Source organism: Hyla sarda, chromosome 3 (genome assembly GCF_029499605.1).
Source record: "Hyla sarda isolate aHylSar1 chromosome 3, aHylSar1.hap1, whole genome shotgun sequence".
Lineage (NCBI taxonomy): Eukaryota > Metazoa > Chordata > Amphibia > Anura > Hylidae > Hyla > Hyla sarda.
This window is the reverse complement of record NC_079191.1, coordinates 330,543,411-330,561,086: the sequence shown is the minus strand read 5'-3', so window position 1 is coordinate 330,561,086 and position 17,676 is coordinate 330,543,411. Positions and strand designations below refer to the sequence as shown.

Below are 17,676 nucleotides of genomic sequence, written 5' to 3'. Positions count from 1 at the left end.
AGCCTTATGTACATCCACTGTGAACTGTGATTCATATTATTGAACACAACATCTATTTATCAGAACATATATATGGACAGATAGGATCCCTCAAGGCACTTAAACAATATCTGCATTGTACTTAAAACCCACATATCTTTTTCCTGTGTATTTACATATGGATTTAGATGCAGATTTACCTATTCAATTTTAATAGTGCAGAAAATATTAGAATTAACTTTGTAAAGAATGGAGCATTTTGCATTCTGCAGAAATTCTTAAAATCTATACAAATTTTTAGCAGTGCTTGAATTAAATTATTTGTTTCAGAGCATTTACCTACATATAAGCAAAACTACAAGCTTGTCACTTATCTTTATAGGCATGTGATCTCTACAAAGAGAATTCTACATTAAAAGGTGATATATCCACTCTAAAGGAAACTATTAATGTCCATGAGACAGAATCTAAAGCCAGCCGAGAGACCATAATGAAGCTTGTCTCTGAAGTGAACAGGGAGAAAAAAAAGAATGCATCCTTTATCCTACAAATAGAGACCCTCCATAAGGTGCGTATAGAATCTCTGGAATTGTCATGGATTATGGTTTAGGAAACACAGCAAGGAACAATACCAAATGAAGCTATCTGGAACATGGTGTGTTAGAAATTCACAGTAGACTATTATAATACAAACTGTTTTATGTTAAACTCTATGTTCCCAGTAGAGAAGTGGTTCCTTTTATATTTATCAAGAGCTACTTTCTTCAGAATCTTCTTTTGATACTTTTTTATTAACACTGCTTCTTTCCTAAAGGAGAGGAAAGAATTTTAGATTCTGCAATAAATTCAAAATACATTATCCAAAGGAAAAAAAAGTAGATTAAGGATCTTTGGGGTGTATATTTGCCATAAGTGCATATATCACCTGACAAATATGGCAAACATATCCACAGAACTCTTCAATATTATATACAGCAGGATCCAATAAAAAAGAAGTGTAGTTTAGTAATACTGTGTAGTTTATATTTTTTCATTTAGAAGTCTCTGTATTACAGATTCCACTAAATGGAACATGTCATAGTTGTCACGATTCGGCTTACAGGTAGTGGATCCTCTGTGTCAGCGAGGGATTGGCGTGGACCGTGCTGGTGGACCGGTTCTAAGAGGCTACTGGTGTTCACCAGAGCCCGCCGCAAAGCGGGATGGTCTTGCTGCGGCAGTAGCAACCAGGTCATATCCACTAGCAACGGCTCAACCTCGCTGACTGCTGAGAAGGCGTGGGACAGAAGGACTAGGCAGAGGCAAGGTCAGACGTAGCAGAAGGTCGGGGCAGGCGGCAAGGTTCGTAGTCAAGATGGATAGCAGGAGTTCAGGTAACACAGGCTTTGGACAACACTAAACGCTTTCACTGGCACAAGGCAACAAGATCCGGCAAGGGAGTACAGGGGCAGTGAGCAGATATAGCCAGGGAGCAGGTGGAAGCCAATTAAGCTAATTGGGCCAGGCACCAATCATTGGTGCACTGGCCCTTTAAGTCTCAGAGAGCTGGCGCGCGCGCGCCCTAGAGAGCGGAGCCGCGCGCCAGCACATGACAGCAGGGGACCGGGACGGGTAAGTGACTTGGGATGCGATTCGCGAGCGGGCGGGTCCCGCTGTGCGAATCGCATCCCCGACGGCCATGTAAGTGCAGCGCTCCCGGTCAGCGGGACCGACCGGGGCGCTGCAGGGAGAGAGACGCCGTGAGCGCTCCGGGGAGGAGCAGGGACCCGGAGCGCTCGGCGTAACAGTACCCCCCCCTTAGGTCTCCCCCTTTTTTTGTCCGACAACTGCTTTACCTTGGACGAGGACACCGGGAAAGAATGGAGGGTTTCCTCAACGGCAGGCAGTACAGCAGGAGTGGGAATGGGGAGGGAGGGCAGAGGGCGAAGCCTGGCACGGGGCAGTGTGTCACCAGGACGGGGGCCATGAGGAGGCACTGAGGCTTGCCTGACGGGACTGGGAGGGGGGGAGAGGCACTTCCTATGGCAAGCAGAGTCCCAGTTCTTGATCTCCCCGGTGGTCCAGTCAAGGGTGGGAGAATGAAGCCGGAGCCATGGCAGACCGAGGAGGACCTCAGAGGTACAGTTGGGAAGGACGAAGAACTCAATCACTTCGTGATGGGGTCCAATACACATCAAGAGGGGTTCTGTGCGGTAACGCACGGTGCAATCCAATCTGACTCCGTTGACCGCGGAAATGTAGAGCGGCTTGACGAGACGGGTCACCGGGATGCAGAATTTATTCACAAAAGAATCCAGAATAAAATTCCCAGAGGCACCAGAGTCCAAGCAGGCCACGGCTGAGAGGGAGGAGTTGGCTGAAGGAGAAATCCGCACGGGCACTGTGAGACGTGGAGAAGCAGACTTTGAACCAAGAGACGCCACACCCACGTGAGCTGGGTGCGTGCGTGCGTTTCCCAGACGTGGAGGACGAATAGGGCAATCCACCAAGAAATGCTCGGTACTGGCACAGTACAGACAAAGATTTTCTTCCCTACGGCGATTCCTCTCTTCCTGGGTCAGGCGAGACCGATCCACTTGCATGGCCTCCTCGGCGGGAGGCCCAGGCATAGATTGCAACGGATGCTGTGGGAGAGGTGCCCAGAGATCTAAGTCTTTTTCCTGGCGGAGCTCCTGATGTCTCTCAGAAAAACGCATGTCAATGCGGGTGGCCAAATGGATAAGTTCTTGCAGGTTGGCAGGAATCTCTCGTGCGGCCAGCACATCCTTGATGCTACTGGATAGGCCTTTTTTAAAGGTCGCGCAGAGAGCCTCGTTATTCCATGATAATTCGGAAGCAAGAGTACGAAATTGGATGGCGTACTCGCCCACTGAAGAATTACCCTGGACCAGGTTCAGCAGGGCAGTCTCGGCAGAAGAAGCTCGGGCTGGTTCCTCGAAGACACTATGGACTTCACCGAAGAAGGACTGGACTGTGGCTGTGGCAGGATCATTGCGGTCCCAGAGCGGTGTGGCCCAAGACAAGGCCTTTCCTGAAAGAAGGCTCACTACGAACGCCACCTTAGACCGTTCTGTAGGAAACAAGTCCGACAACATCTCCATATGCAGGGAACATTGAGACAGAAATCCACGGCAGAGTCCCCATCAAATTTGTCCGGCAGGGACAAGCGGAGGCTAGGAGCGGCCACTCGCTGCGGAGGAGGTGCAGGAGCTGGCGGAGGAGATGGTTGCTGCTGTAGCAGAGGCAGAAGTTGCTGTAACGTGGCGGTCAACTGCGACAGCTGCTGTCCTTGTTGGGCAATTTGCTGCGATTGCTGAGCGACCACCGTGGTAAGGTCAGCGAGACTTGGCAGCGGCACCTCAGCGGGATCCATGGCCGGATCTACTGTCACGATTCGGCTTACAGGTAGTGGATCCTCTGTGTCAGCGAGGGATTGGCGTGGACCGTGCTGGTGGACCGGTTCTAAGAGGCTACTGGTGTTCACCAGAGCCCGCCGCAAAGCGGGATGGTCTTGCTGCGGCAGTAGCAACCAGGTCGTATCCACTAGCAACGGCTCAACCTCGCTGACTGCTGAGAAGGCGTGGGACAGAAGGACTAGGCAGAGGCAAGGTCAGACGTAGCAGAAGGTCGGGGCAGGCGGCAAGGTTCGTAGTCAAGATGGATAGCAGGAGTTCAGGTAACACAGGCTTTGGACAACACTAAACGCTTTCACTGGCACAAGGCAACAAGATCCGGCAAGGGAGTACAGGGGCAGTGAGCAGATATAGCCAGGGAGCAGGTGGAAGCCAATTAAGCTAATTGGGCCAGGCACCAATCATTGGTGCACTGGCCCTTTAAGTCTCAGAGAGCTGGCGCGCGCGCGCCCTAGAGAGCGGAGCCGCGCGCGCCAGCACATGACAGCAGGGGACCGGGACGGGTAAGTGACTTGGGATGCGATTCGCGAGCGGGCGGGTCCCGCTGTGCGAATCGCATCCCCGACGGCCATGTAAGTGCAGCGCTCCCGGTCAGCGGGACCGACCGGGGCGCTGCAGGGAGAGAGACGCCGTGAGCGCTCCGGGGAGGAGCAGGGACCCGGAGCGCTCGGTGTAACAATAGTTATACAGTGACGTACCCCCCAGTGTATACCCCCCACCCCACCCCACTGGATAAAGTTGCCCTGATGTTCCAAGACATTAACAGGTACAAACAAACAAAATTGAAATAGGCTCTTAAATGTATAGAATATTGAAGAAGGGGGAAAGCAGAGGTCCCCTCAATTGCTTCAAAATGGAAATGAAAGGACTTATCATATAAAGGACGTCCTCCATTTAGGAAGTGGTAACAACCCTCAGTCTACCCAAGGATCCTGATATAGCCCTCGTAAGATACCAGGCTGTGGAAGTGAAGTGGTGCATCAAGGTTGCTAATTCATCATCATCATCATCATCATTTAAAAAGGCTAGCATAAAAATCTTCCATTTCTTGAAGAAAGACTTGGCTGATTTTTCTTTAGTACGAAGCACTTCAAGATGATCCAGAAACATGTATCGCCTTACCTGAGCAATTACCTCAGACGAGGTCGGCATAGTGGCTGTCAGCCAATGTGCCAAGAGACACCGTTTGGCCACTAGTAAAATGGTATGAATAAGAAACGTAAGCGATACACCCTCAGGAGCAATATGAAGAACAATTAATGATGGTGAGACCGGTAGAGTTACCCTCATTCGTTTAGAGAGAAGATGAAAGAGGTCAATCCAAAAAGCAGTAGAGTGTACACACATCACCAGTCCATGAAGCAAGTCAGTCCGGAAGGTACCACAGTTAGGGCAGTGTTCTAGTCTGTCTGGACAATCAGGTGTCTTAGGTAGTGTGAAGCCATAAGTAGCATGGTTTAAAATGCGGAATTGGGTTTCCCTCCACCCCTCATTCACCACAGCCTTGTGAACCTTAGCCTAGCCTTCCAGTATGGGAAGAGTCAGGTCGGAGACTGCAAGTTTTCCCTCCCAGTAATGAAACAAGGAATTTTGAGTGGATTTGCTCCCTTTCTGCTTAAGGTGTTGGTAGAGGTTAGAAATGGAATGAAAAGGAGAAGATGAGGAAATAAGACTGTCAAAAGAGGTGTTAGACCCTTCCCCCAGAGAAGTCATATAGTCTAGGATTGAGAAGACTGTAGGAGTGATATTGGTCCCCTGTCAGTCCGTAGTGTTCTCCTAGTTCGGGAAAAGATAAGTATCATGGCTCCGTTGAATGTAGTAGCTGCCGTACTTGTGATATACCTGCCTTCCTCCATCGTTAAAACAAACCATTTTCCTTCCCCTGGGGAAACTCGGCGTGGGTCCTTAGGGAATAGGGCAAATGCATCAATGCTCGGCATTGCTTCAAAGTGATTATTGTATCTCTAAGCAAGACACTCTTATGAATGTAAGCAGGTAGGACCACAAATTTGGTGAGACCATGCTAGATTCCAAATTAATGTTTGAATATCCGTACTCGCTGCACAACCAGTCAATACAATGTCTATAGATACAGGTTAAGTTATAGTGATGGACATCTGGTCAACCCCCCCCCCCCTTATCTTTTGGTAGCATAAGTTTGCTGAGAGCTATGCATGGCCTTTTGTTTGCCCATAGAAATTTGCAAACGGTTGAGTTAAGAAATTGGATGTCCGCCCGTTTGAGCAATACCGGTATTGTCTGCTTGGGATACAGTGGTTTCAAGAAACTCAGCATCTTGATCAGATGACATCTAGCCAATAGAGGTAAAGGCAACGAAGTCCATCACTTAAGCTCATCAGCAATCTTACGTATTAGGGGGGTAAAATTAAGGGAGTAAAGAGAGGATGTGGTCCTACCCACCCAAATGCCCAGGTATCGGAACAATGTTCTCATGATTGCTACAGGTAATGGTAAGTACTTCCTAGATAAATGAGCAGTAGAGGTTGCTAGATAAAGAAGGACACTCTTGGAAGCATTTACTTTGAAACCGGAGACCCTCCCAAATTCAGTGAGACAGTCAAACAACCAGGAGAGATCCCGTTTAGGGTCAGCCAGGAAAAGAAGGAGGTCGTCCGCCAAGAACGCATGTGAGAGTTCAAGCCCACTAACCCTTATAGCCTCCACAATCCCGGCCACTGACAGCTTCCTTGACAGAGGCTCAATGGCCAAGTTAAAGAGAAGGGGGTAGAGGGGGCATCCCTGACGGGTGCCTTTCTGTGGGAAAAAAGGGGCCGAAAGGAAGCCGGGAGTGTGGATACGTGCTACAGAGGTAGAATATAAAGCCTAAAGGTTAGTCAGAAAAGGGCCCCCAAAGCCCATCGCTTGTAAGACTTCCCGTAACCAGTCTCACCTGACGTTGTCGAACGCCTTTTCGGCATCGATGGCAAGAATGGCAGCTGTAGGATGATCATGAGGGTGTAGATGGACATCTTCCCAGACTGATAAGACAGACCTAATATTGGTCACCGCAGATCTCCCCTTCACAAAGCTTACTCGATCCGGGGAAATCATCAGGGTGCAGACGCTGCCCTTTCATCCACAGGGTAGGAATAGAGATCTTGGAAATAGTGTGAGAGAATGTCAGTAATACGCTTGGGGTCCCTATGTACCGTGTTGGTGGTATCTTTCAGAGCCGTAATATTAGTAGGAGGAGAAGCTCCTTTGGCGAATCTCGCTAATAGTCGCCCCGGTTTATTGCCAAACCGAAAGGGTGATGCCTCGAAGTCAGACCATTTTAAATTATCATGTCTCTCAAGCCAACTAAAAAGATTTGGCCACAGTCCAGTTTCTCTTATTCACCTCAGTCGGTGCGGCAACAAAAGCATTATAAGCTTTTTGGAGGGAAGTACCTAACAATTTAAGTTGGGAGGTGATCTTCTTCTTGAGGGAAGAGGTGTAGGCGAGAATGCGGCCCCTCAGGACGGCCTTCGCAGTATCCCAGAATAACTGAGGGTCGGATACATGGGCAGCATCATCAGTGGAGAATTCCCACTGCCAGCCCTTCAATAGCGCCTGGAACTGTTCGTCTCTGGCGAGGCTGGAGGGGAACCTCCAAAGAAAATATTCCTCGGGGAATTGAGTCAGTCAGGGGAAGGAGCAGAGGGGCATGGTCAGAGATTACTAGGTCTTCTATGGAGATACGGTCAACCCTGTGAAGTAAAGAGTCAGTCACAAAACAATAATCCAGTCTAGACCAAGAGTCATGTGAGTGGGAGTAATGACTAAAGTCATGTTCATCAGGGTGAAGAGCCCTGCATGAGTCATTCAGTCCAAGTCCCATTGCCCAAGGATGTAGGAAGGTGTCGGGGTACAGGTTGAGAGGGTCTATTACTACGTCTGTCCTCCCCATGATGCATTACCATATTAAAGTCACCAGTGACCATCTTGAGGGGGGGAGCTGATAGGGCCACTCTACTGGTTAAGTCCCTCAAAAAAAGATCCTGTCCAGAATTAGGGCCATAGACATTGGAGAGTTCCAACTCATCGGAAGATGTTTTAATATGGACACTACCAAACCACCCACTACCAAACAAGATGTCACATTTTTTTAAACAAAATGAGAACCCCCGCCTTACAAGCAACTGCAGGGGAGCCTTCCACTCGACCTACCCACCATTTTTTCATTCAGCCAAAATCCGCCGCATCCAGGTGCTTTTCCTGTAGGAGGGCAATATCGAGAGCTAAGTGTTTAAGATAACGTAATACTAAGCTGTGTTTGTGAGTTGACCTAAACCCCTTAACGTTCAAGATACAATCCGCATGTACAATAATGCATTGGTGCAACATAATAGAGAGCCAGACAAACAGTAACTGAGAGTTGAATAAGGAAACAATCCCACCCCACCCACCCCTCAAACCTAACCCATAACAGAATCCCATACACAAAAAGGGCAAGCCCCCTACCATCCTCCTGGGGGTACACTAGCTCCTTGCCCTGTAGACCTCCTATCTAACCAAGCTGATAAGAAGACCCAAAATCTCCTCTGACAACACCGCTCCCCACCCAGTAAAGAGGGGAAAGTACGAAGTACCAAACAAGAAAAAGTAAAGAGAAACACATCAGTACAGATAGGTGGTACATGGTGGTAAAATCATGCCCAGCCAACCGCCCCCTGGGGGGAAGAAAAGACAACAGTTACCATCATCAACAAGAAAAGAGGAAATGCTCAGCTCACCATCCACCTGTAGTAAATTGCAGAGACTCGGGCTAGGTAGGAGCACCTGGAGCTCGGATGAAGCCGGGCCGCTTCCCGTAATAGAGAACCATATGAAGTACAGGGATCCAGCTCACAAGGTAGAGAAAAAATAAAATGGAGCTTTTACTGGCTCATGTTAAAATGATCAAAATCAGGTACAAACCAAAAAACAAAAAGAAGGGGGGGGGGGCAAGCCCCTAAAAACAGTACACCACTGTACAGTTTTTAGGGGCTTGGTCCCCCCCCCTTCTTTTTGTTTTTTGGTTTGTACCTGATTTTGATCAATTTAACATGAGCAAGTAAAAGCTACGTTTTATTTTTTCTCTACCTTGTGAGCTTGGTCCCTGTTCTTCAACAGTTACGATCCCCTACTGAAACCCACCCTTCAGGACCACTCCCACTGCAGACCCATAAGAATGGCCAGGAACTCCCATTAAATGAACTCTAAATCTAGCAATTCATAGTGGAATGCTCAAACGGAAAGTAAAATAACTGATAAGCAATGAAAACATTTTTTCCCTCGTTTTTTTTTGTTCTCCCCCTCCCATTTTTCGTTGTTCGTGAACAGTTTAGTTGTTCGTGAATTTGTTAATTCCCCATCTACCCCCCCCCCGCACCAAACCCCCCACCTAAACTACCCTCCCATCTCCCGAATAACCCCTACAATGCTCCCCCTTCCCCCACCCTCTACCCCGGAACATAAGTAAAACAACAATAGGAGTCCAGGCTCAGAAACAATGGGAGTCTTTTTTGGTAACATCAGGGAAAAGGGCCTGTCAAAGGAGAGGCTCCCACTGGATACAGGTGGCAAGTCCCAGCAGTATGTGAGTCTGGACATCTTAGACCTGGGGGCAGTTAGGAGTGGAGAAGCCCTGAGGGTGCCAGCAAGTGGTAGGTGACTTCAGTAATTCCTGGGAGCAACTGCTCCCCAAGAGTCTGCATACCAGGGGGCAAGCAAAGGAAACAAAATATGAGAACTTGCGGTTAGTCGTTGGATGGAGAAGGCCACCTGTCCCTTTGTTCTCTCGGCGGGTCGGTCAGAATCTGCTGTTGCCCAGAGCGGGGTCACCATAACTTGGTTCCGTGTGGATTGCCAGGCATGCAGGTGAGTCTGACTTCAGATCGGTGAGGTGGCATGTCTGCGAGGAGAAGAGCAAAGGATTCCCTCGAGAGCTGGGGCAGCATTCTTAGGGCAACGATAGGTGCCAATGGAGCCATCCGGGAAAAATACCCGAAGTATGGCTGGATACAGGAGAGCAAAACGGACGCCTCTGCGATGTAGTGAAGTACATATGGGAGAAAGCAGCTTATGTCTGCAAATGACCTCCTCAGAGAAGTCCCCGAAAATGAGAAGTTTGCCACTATCCACTATCAGATCCTCTCTCCGGTGCCAGAATACCCGCAAAATAGCTGATTTATCTTGAAAGTTCAGGTATTTAGTTATTACTTGGCAAGGCCTATTACAAGTTTGCGGGCCTGGAGGAAGAACATGTCCTGGGCCACCCTGGAGGTCAGGTCCCAGCCGATGCGCTCTTTCCACTTTACATGGCCATGGTAGCCCCAGCAATTTAGGAAACACATCTGTAATTTTTTGTCTCACTTAACGCCTTGCTCAATTTTACCCAAATTCAGATTAGATAGAAGTAGGTCAGTGACTGAACAGCCTTTAAAGGCCCATACACATTAGAGAATCTGCTGGTTTTAGCAGGACTGGATGAATTTCTAATGTGTATGTGGACTTTCTGACTTTTCCACGACAGATGATGTTGAGAAGAGGAGGATCGTTATCATTTTAATACTCAATCCTTTTGTTTTTACTAGAGAAAAGCCTCTTCCAGAAGAGTCTGTTTTAAGAACACACACATGCTAAGCCAAGCCAAATGTGCCTTCCTATTGGGGGAACAGGATGAATAGCTGTTGGAAAAGCAAACATTCCACCAACATCTATGTATGGATACTTTTGGTTTATGTTGCCCATTGATTAATGACACTGCACATTAAACAATCTTTCAATCTTTGAATGATCTTTCACAGACTGATCATTCCTGTAATAGTCAACTAAATTATTTACAGACAAGTACTAGTAATTATCAGCATAATTGCTTAATTGTGACAACTTCATGATGATAGTTTAGCTTAAACAATTGTTCAGTTTCACCAATCAATCTATGATCAGTTGAAGACTAATGTATATGGCGGCCTTTAGACTGTCACTGGTTAACCTGATCCTTTGAATAATTTCACCTTTTAAGGGGACTGGGTGATGTAAATTTCCTGATTAATATCTATCAATGTGTAAACATCACAAATCACAAATTAATGTATACACATCATGCTGGGACCCCCCCACGATCTCCCGTATGGGGACCTGACATTACCGCGGCTCTGCACGGCTAATGCGCATGTCGTCAACCATACTGAGGTCAACAACACACTTCATCCATACAGCTCTATGGGAGAGTCGGGGATGTACCTCAGAGATACATGGAGGGGACATGTCGGCCATGGAGTCATACTGCGGCCGACACGCCTCCTGCACGAGAGAGCCGGGGCCCCGCACAGGAGATTGCGGTGGTCTAAGCGTTTGGACCCTCCGCCATCAGACACTTATCCCCTATACTGTGGATAGGGGATAAGTGTCTGGCAGCAGATGTCCTTTAACCTTCTTAGCGGTTATCCCGAGCATTACTCTGGGTTAATTTTCCCTGCCAGGAGCGGTAACCCCGAGTCACGCTCGGGGTAGCATTTCAGAGTTGCTAGGGTAATAAGGCTGCACGATATATCGCAAAAGCAATCGAATTGCGATTTTTGCGATATAACAATCCCCCCCCGGGAAAACATTCGATTATCTGCTCGGATCGGCTCCCGTGGTGGAGCCGGCCAGAGCAGGTAAAGACAAATCTAAATACTAAAAGTCAGTGTTTCCAAACCAGGGTGCCTCCAGTTGTTGCAAAACTACAACTCTCAGCATGCCCGAACAGCCAAAGGCTGTCCGGTCATGCTGGGAGTAGTAGTTTCACAACAGCTGGAGGCACCCTGGTAGAAAAACACTGAGCTAAGTGTAAAAGGCCACTGGGAGGAAAATTAAAAAAAACTTCTGCTCACCTACTCCCGGTCCCTGCAGATGCCGTTCCCCTCCGTGCGGTCCGGGGTGTCCTCTCTTCATTATTCAACTTCTAGGACCTTTCCCTTTTCAGCCAATCACTGGCCGCAGTGGTGTCACGTGTCAAGCCAGTGATTGGCTGAAGGGGAAAGGACTTGTTCGGCAGCAAATACACTAGGTTTGAAATCTGCCCGGCAAACCTAGTGTGTGTTGCTGCCGAACAAGAATGTGACAAGGGGGGGATGAATATGACTGGGGGAAGAATGTGACAAAGGGGGGGAAGAATGTGACAAAGGGGGGGATGTGACGGGGGGGATTGGAATGTGATAAGGGGGGAATGTGATAAGTGAGGGGGAATGTGACATGGAGGGAGGAAGAATGTGACAAAGGGGGGAATGTGACAGAGGGGGGAATGTGACAAAGGGGGATGTGACGGGGGGAATGTGACAAGGGGGGATGTGATAAGGGGGGGAATGTGACATGGAGGGAGGAAGAATGTGACAGAGGGGGGAATGTGACATGAAGGGGGGGAATGTGACAAGGGGGTAGAATGTGACAAGGTGGAGGAGAATGTGACAAGGGAGGGTGGGAGAATGTGAAAAGAAGGGGGGAGAATGTGACAAGGAGGGGGGAGAATGTGACAAGGGGGGGGGGGTGGAATGTGACAAAGGGGGGGAATGTGACAAGGGGGATGTGAAATGGACAGTGAGCATAAAATGGGTAGGTAAAATACATAATGCCAAATTTACATGCAAAAAATTGTACCACTTTTGGTATAAATTTACTGACACAATCATACCGCAAGGGAGGTTAAGTATATTATGGCCGTGCTGTCATATATAGGTTTAGGGTAGGGTCACACGTGCTGTATTTTGCTGCATGTTTTCTGCAACTGATTTTCCTACCCATTGGACAGGGCAAAATACAACACGTGTGACCCTACTCTTAGAGCACAAGTCCATAGTTGGTCTGGTGGTAGGAAATATTGTAAAAGCTCCTGGAAACTTTGTAGCCCAAGACTTGCCAGCTTCTAAAGCAAGTGGGATACGGGCTTGCTGGATGCCCCATGCAAGTCTAGTGACTTTCTAAATAACTGTATCCCGCTAACTTTGGCAGAAGGCAAGTCTCAGGCTACAAAGTTGCAGGCAAATTTAAGCAAGGATCCTGGTGCCGGACCAAGACCAGAGTCAAAGACACAATAACAAATGACTTGGGGGGAAAAAAAAATTAAAAAGGGAAACACATTAATGTATATTTACATGCAGGGTTTGTTTTTAATTAAAAATAAGGAAAACATATATACTGGCCCTGATTTACTATTGTAAACCCAACCTGTTTTGTTGGGTTGTGCCCCAGATTCTGGCACATTCAGAAATTCAGTCTGCACCATAATTTGCGCCAGAATAAAAAAATAAAAATAGACTAACTCTACATTTTACTTAGAAACCCCGAAAACGGGGTGTGGCTGTCGGGAAAGAAGCGTGTCCTTGACATTTTCGAAAAATTTCAACATATTTACTAAGGTTTCCACAGAAAATATTTTGGATTTGAGCTGAGGAAAACCCCACAGCTCAGAGCATGTGTAAAAAAGCAAAACATAGGGAAAAGTGCAAAATGTAGGGAGACCTTAGTAAATACCATGGAGGAATATCTGTTGGGGAAAAAAACACAAATAAAAACTACACTCCACTCTTAGTAAATCTGGGCCTGTGTGTACTACAACAAAGTGTAGGCTGATGAAACAGTGCAATAAATAACATTCTTACTTTGTAGCACAGAAGCACTACAAACAGTTAAAGACTGCAGACTTTACACAAATTTTTTACCTAATAAGATTAATTTTTTTATTTACCGGTAACATGATTTAGTTATTTACATTTATATTTACATTCTCAGCCTGTTTTGTGTATCACTCGTAATTTAGAACCCTATATGCTAATCAATTTTTTTTTATCATCTATACTGTATCTTTTCATCACGAAGGCTTATATTTATACTTAAAACTGTAAAATATAATGTATTCATTGTTATACATATATAGGTTACATTGGTTGTAGTTGTATAAGCATGTCTTATGTGCCTTGCTTTGTGTTCACACCAAAATGCAGTTTCTCAGTGGTTATATATAATATTCATTAGGTGTTTTCACCTTTTATTGGCTTATGCTCAGTTATTGCATCATGATGTGAAGCTTTTCCTCTCTTTTTTGTTCCGACACACATACATAACATGTTTGCATATTTTCATTTATGTCGGCACTTGGCTACTTGCGTTACATTTTGGTTTTAGACAGTATCTGTGTTGTTCCTAGAGTGTAGCTGGGTGCTACTTTTAGATTATAATGTTCACCTGTGGACTTGGTTATTTAAACACGATACAGGCCGATCTGTGTATCTTTTGACAAAGAGCGCATGCGCTCAAAAATCGCCAAGATGAACATGACGAGTTGAAGTGTTTGTATGCTGTTTTAACCTGAGGATTTAAAATAAAGCTGCCATTCTTCTAGTGCTGGATCATCCTTTTTTCTTTATACACAGACTCTACACTATACATCACACGCGCTGCATGCAAGTTCACAACATTCTAATACAGCTTTACACTTCAAACGACAAGTAAATAACAGGCTGGCGTTACGAGGAAAATGACATGAAAAAGGGGAAAGGAAGGGAATTCACAGACCCAAAGCTTTATTAAAAGACCGACACACCAGGAGGAAGGAGAAGAGAAACTTTTAAATGTTGGTGGACCAGCCTATGGCAGTCCTGTAAAGACATCCTCTCCAAGTTTATAATCAGATGTTTCCTTGCATGCCACAAAGCGCCTTTATAACACTTTATAAGGTACTAAATCACCTCGATAGCCCAAACTGTGAATTATCTGGTAATAATGCATAAAATAGTCTGCTTTTGGGAAAAAGTCTCTGAGCTTGTTTTCCAGGGCATCCAACCACACTGGGGCAAATGGGCACTTCCAAAAAAGGATGCAAAAATGGTCATCTCAGACAGTAGCTGGTGTTGCAAAGTCCATGGGCATGCATTAAAGTTCTTAGGGGCAGACCCTCCTGAATAGTATGAATATAAGTTAACTGTTCACTAGGGGCACAAAAAAACAATTGCATGTCTCTTTCCTCTATTGTACAATCTGCATTTGTGATGAAAGTGAGCTTGAAAGTAGTATCTCCTGTAAGAGAAAACCTTGCCGTATGTTATGTTATAAAAAAAAAATTATAATTAAAAAATGTTTTGTGTCTTTCTGTTCTTTATTTCAGAATTTAGAAAGTGTTTCTGATGACAAAGATGTACTTGAAAAGGAGATTAAAATACTTACAGAAAGGCTAAATGCATCACATCGAGCCTGGGAGGCCAGCAAACAAGCGCTAAACCAGGTGAAGAAGAGCACTACTGAACTGGATGTGACACTGAAGAACAGTTTGGGAGAAGCCAAAGCGACAAAAAGCCTGCATGAATCTTTCAAGGAAGAAGTTGCTGCATCTTTAGGACTGGACACTACAACTGTGAAACCAAAAGAAGAAGCCATCTTGGAGAAAATACATGACTTGTGCCACAGGACAGAAAACAAACAAATTGTAAGTTTTTGTTTAAACATCTGTAGTGTCTTGTTTTGTGTAATATATTTACAAATATCTATATCAGCTGTCGTGCGGTAATAACTAAATTATTCATCATGGACATAAAAATATTAGTTATGAAAAATTTTGAAAATTATTAAAATATCAAAATTATGACTTGGTGAATTGTAAACAAAGCCAATCAATACAATTCACATCTGAGTCTGACTATTTCCTCAGATATCAACAAGTTCTTTTTCCGGTGGAAAACTTTTTTTTTAAAAATGTACTGGTGCCAGAAAGTTAAACAGATTTGTAAATTACTTCTATTAAAAAATCTTAATCCTTTCAGTACTTTTTAGCAGCTGTTTGCTACAGAGGAAAATCTTAATTTTTTTAATTTCTTTTTTGTGTTGTCCACAGTGCTCTTTCCTAACACCTGATGCCCGTATCAGCAACTGTCCAGAGCAGGAGAAAATCCCCATAGCAAACCTATGCTACTCTGAACAGTTCTTGACACAGACAGAGGTGTCAGCAGAGAGCACTGTGGACAACACAAAAAAGAAATTCAAAAAGTAAAGAATTTCCTCTCTAGCATACAGCTGCTAAAAAGTACTAAAGGGATTGAGATCTTTTAATAGAAGTAATTTACAAATCTGTTTAACTATCTGGCACCAGTTTCATTTACAAAATGTTTTCCACCGGAGTACCCCTTTAATGCATAAGGATGTAGTTTTGTAATATACAAATAATACACAGGTATTATAAAAGTATGCAGATTTATTGGTTATAAGGTTATAAACATAAATGAGTAATAAACACAATGATATATGCAAATGAATATCAATTAAATATATTAGTAAACATTACAGGCTTGTTAATTGACTACATATAGTAGAACAATACATGTGAGTAGTAAGTAACTTGTTACAATAAATCAAAAACTACTAGGTTAGGAATATCATATAAGAAAAAGGTTACATATCACTGTGTCCAGAGGAAACCTTATGATATCAAGATGAGCAATATCAATCATAGACATCAATATGGAATGCTAAATACACTCCCTGCCCCCTTCTAACCAACTACAAATCACATGATTCCATGAATGGGCAAATCCATCTAAGGATATAAACATGGAAGAACTATGGTATACTTTCACCCTATTCCGGACTATTTTCTATACAGGATCTTGGTAAGACATTAAGACAAATAGCAGAATTTTATGATCTCGCTAGGCTATATTTTAGGAGGAACAATTTGAAACAAGTTTCCTGTGTGGGAAATATATTTATAACACTTAGCTTGGTGAGTATAGGAGTTCTATCAATATCTAAAGTAATCATTCAATGCTTTATTACAGATCTGGAAAATAGACTCTTCTGCGGTTAGAATCTATAATACAGAACATCCTAATACTATAATCTCAATATGAACATAATCAATTATTTTATTTAACCCCTTAAGGACTCAGCGTTTTTCCGTTTTGCATTTTCATTTTTTCCTCATCACCTTCTAAAAATCATACCGCTTTAAATTTTGCACCTAAAAATCCATATGATGGCTTATTTCTTGCGCCACCAATTCTACTTTGCAGTGACATTTGTCATTTTACCCAAAAATACACGGTCAAACGGAAAAAAAATCATTGTGCAACAAAATTGAAGAAAAAATATCATTTTGTAATTTATGGGGGCTTCCGTTTCTACGCAGTGCATTTTTTGGTCACACCTTATCTTTATTCTGTAGGTCCATACGGTTAAAATGATACCCTACTTATATAGGTTTGATTTTGTCGCACTTTTGAAAAAAATCATAACTACATGCAGGAAAATGTATGTTTAAAATTGTCATCTTCTGACCCCTGTAACTTTTTTATTTTTCCGCGTACGGGCCGGTATGAGGGCTCATGTTTTTATCGGTACCATTTTTGTGTTGATGGGACTTTTTGATTGCTTTTTATTCATTTTTTTTATGATATAAAAGGTGACCAAAAATACGCTATTTTGGACTTTGGAATTTTTTTGAACGTACACCATTGACCGTCCGGTTTAATTAATTATATCATTTTATAGTTCGGACATTTACGCACTCGGCTATACCACATGTTCATTTTTATTTACACTGGTTTTTTTTATGGGAAAAGGGGGGTGATTCAAACTTTTATCAGGGAAGGGGTTAAATGACCTTTGTTAACTTTTTTTTTCACATTTTTTTTGCAGTGTTATAGCTCCCATAGGGAGCTATAGCACTGCACACACTGATCTCCTATGCTGATCCCTGCAAAGCCATAGCTTTGCAGGGATCAGTCAGATAGGGGCTTGGGCTATCGGGATCGGGCTCAGGGAGTACAGGTATGCCCTGAGTCCTTAAGAGGTTAATTAAATTATTTGCCAATCTAAATGGTAGAATTCCATCCACATTATCCAAATTAGTCTTAATTAAATGGAATACCATTTTTGTGTCTCTTACCAAGTCTCTGTAAGAACCTTGTTTATGGTCCTAGGAAAACTGAACGGTCTATCTCATCATCATGGATAGCTATTGGTCTGGTACCATATGATCAGTCTGGATTGCTGGGATCTCACATGGCTTTTCCACCTTGTTGGTGGGAGAGAGTTCTCAGTCTTTCTGTCTTTCTTTTTCTCTTGTCTCTCTTCCTTTGTGTGTTTTTGTGTTCTCCACAGTCCCTAACATCTGGTTTACCAGACTTTTTAATTAGTTAGACACACCTCCCTAAATTGGAATTCCCCAATGAATGTAGGTTGGGCTTGTACATATGGTAATCACTATGACATCACTATATTACCCAGAATGCATTTCTGATTCATGTAATGACAACTACCCATCCACTAG

The 17,676-nt window shown here is 44.4% G+C and overlaps 1 protein-coding gene across 1 annotated transcript in view; it reads left to right on the top strand.

Moving 5' to 3' along the window:
- The window catches only part of CCDC170 (coiled-coil domain containing 170), a 110,287-nt gene that overhangs the window by 56,795 nt on the left and 35,816 nt on the right, over positions 1-17,676 (top strand). Inside the window, exons 7-8 of the mRNA XM_056563360.1 lie at positions 362-547; positions 14,521-14,838. Of these exons, the coding sequence (XP_056419335.1) occupies positions 362-547; positions 14,521-14,838 (504 nt within the window). The remainder of the gene's footprint in view (positions 1-361; positions 548-14,520; positions 14,839-17,676) is intronic.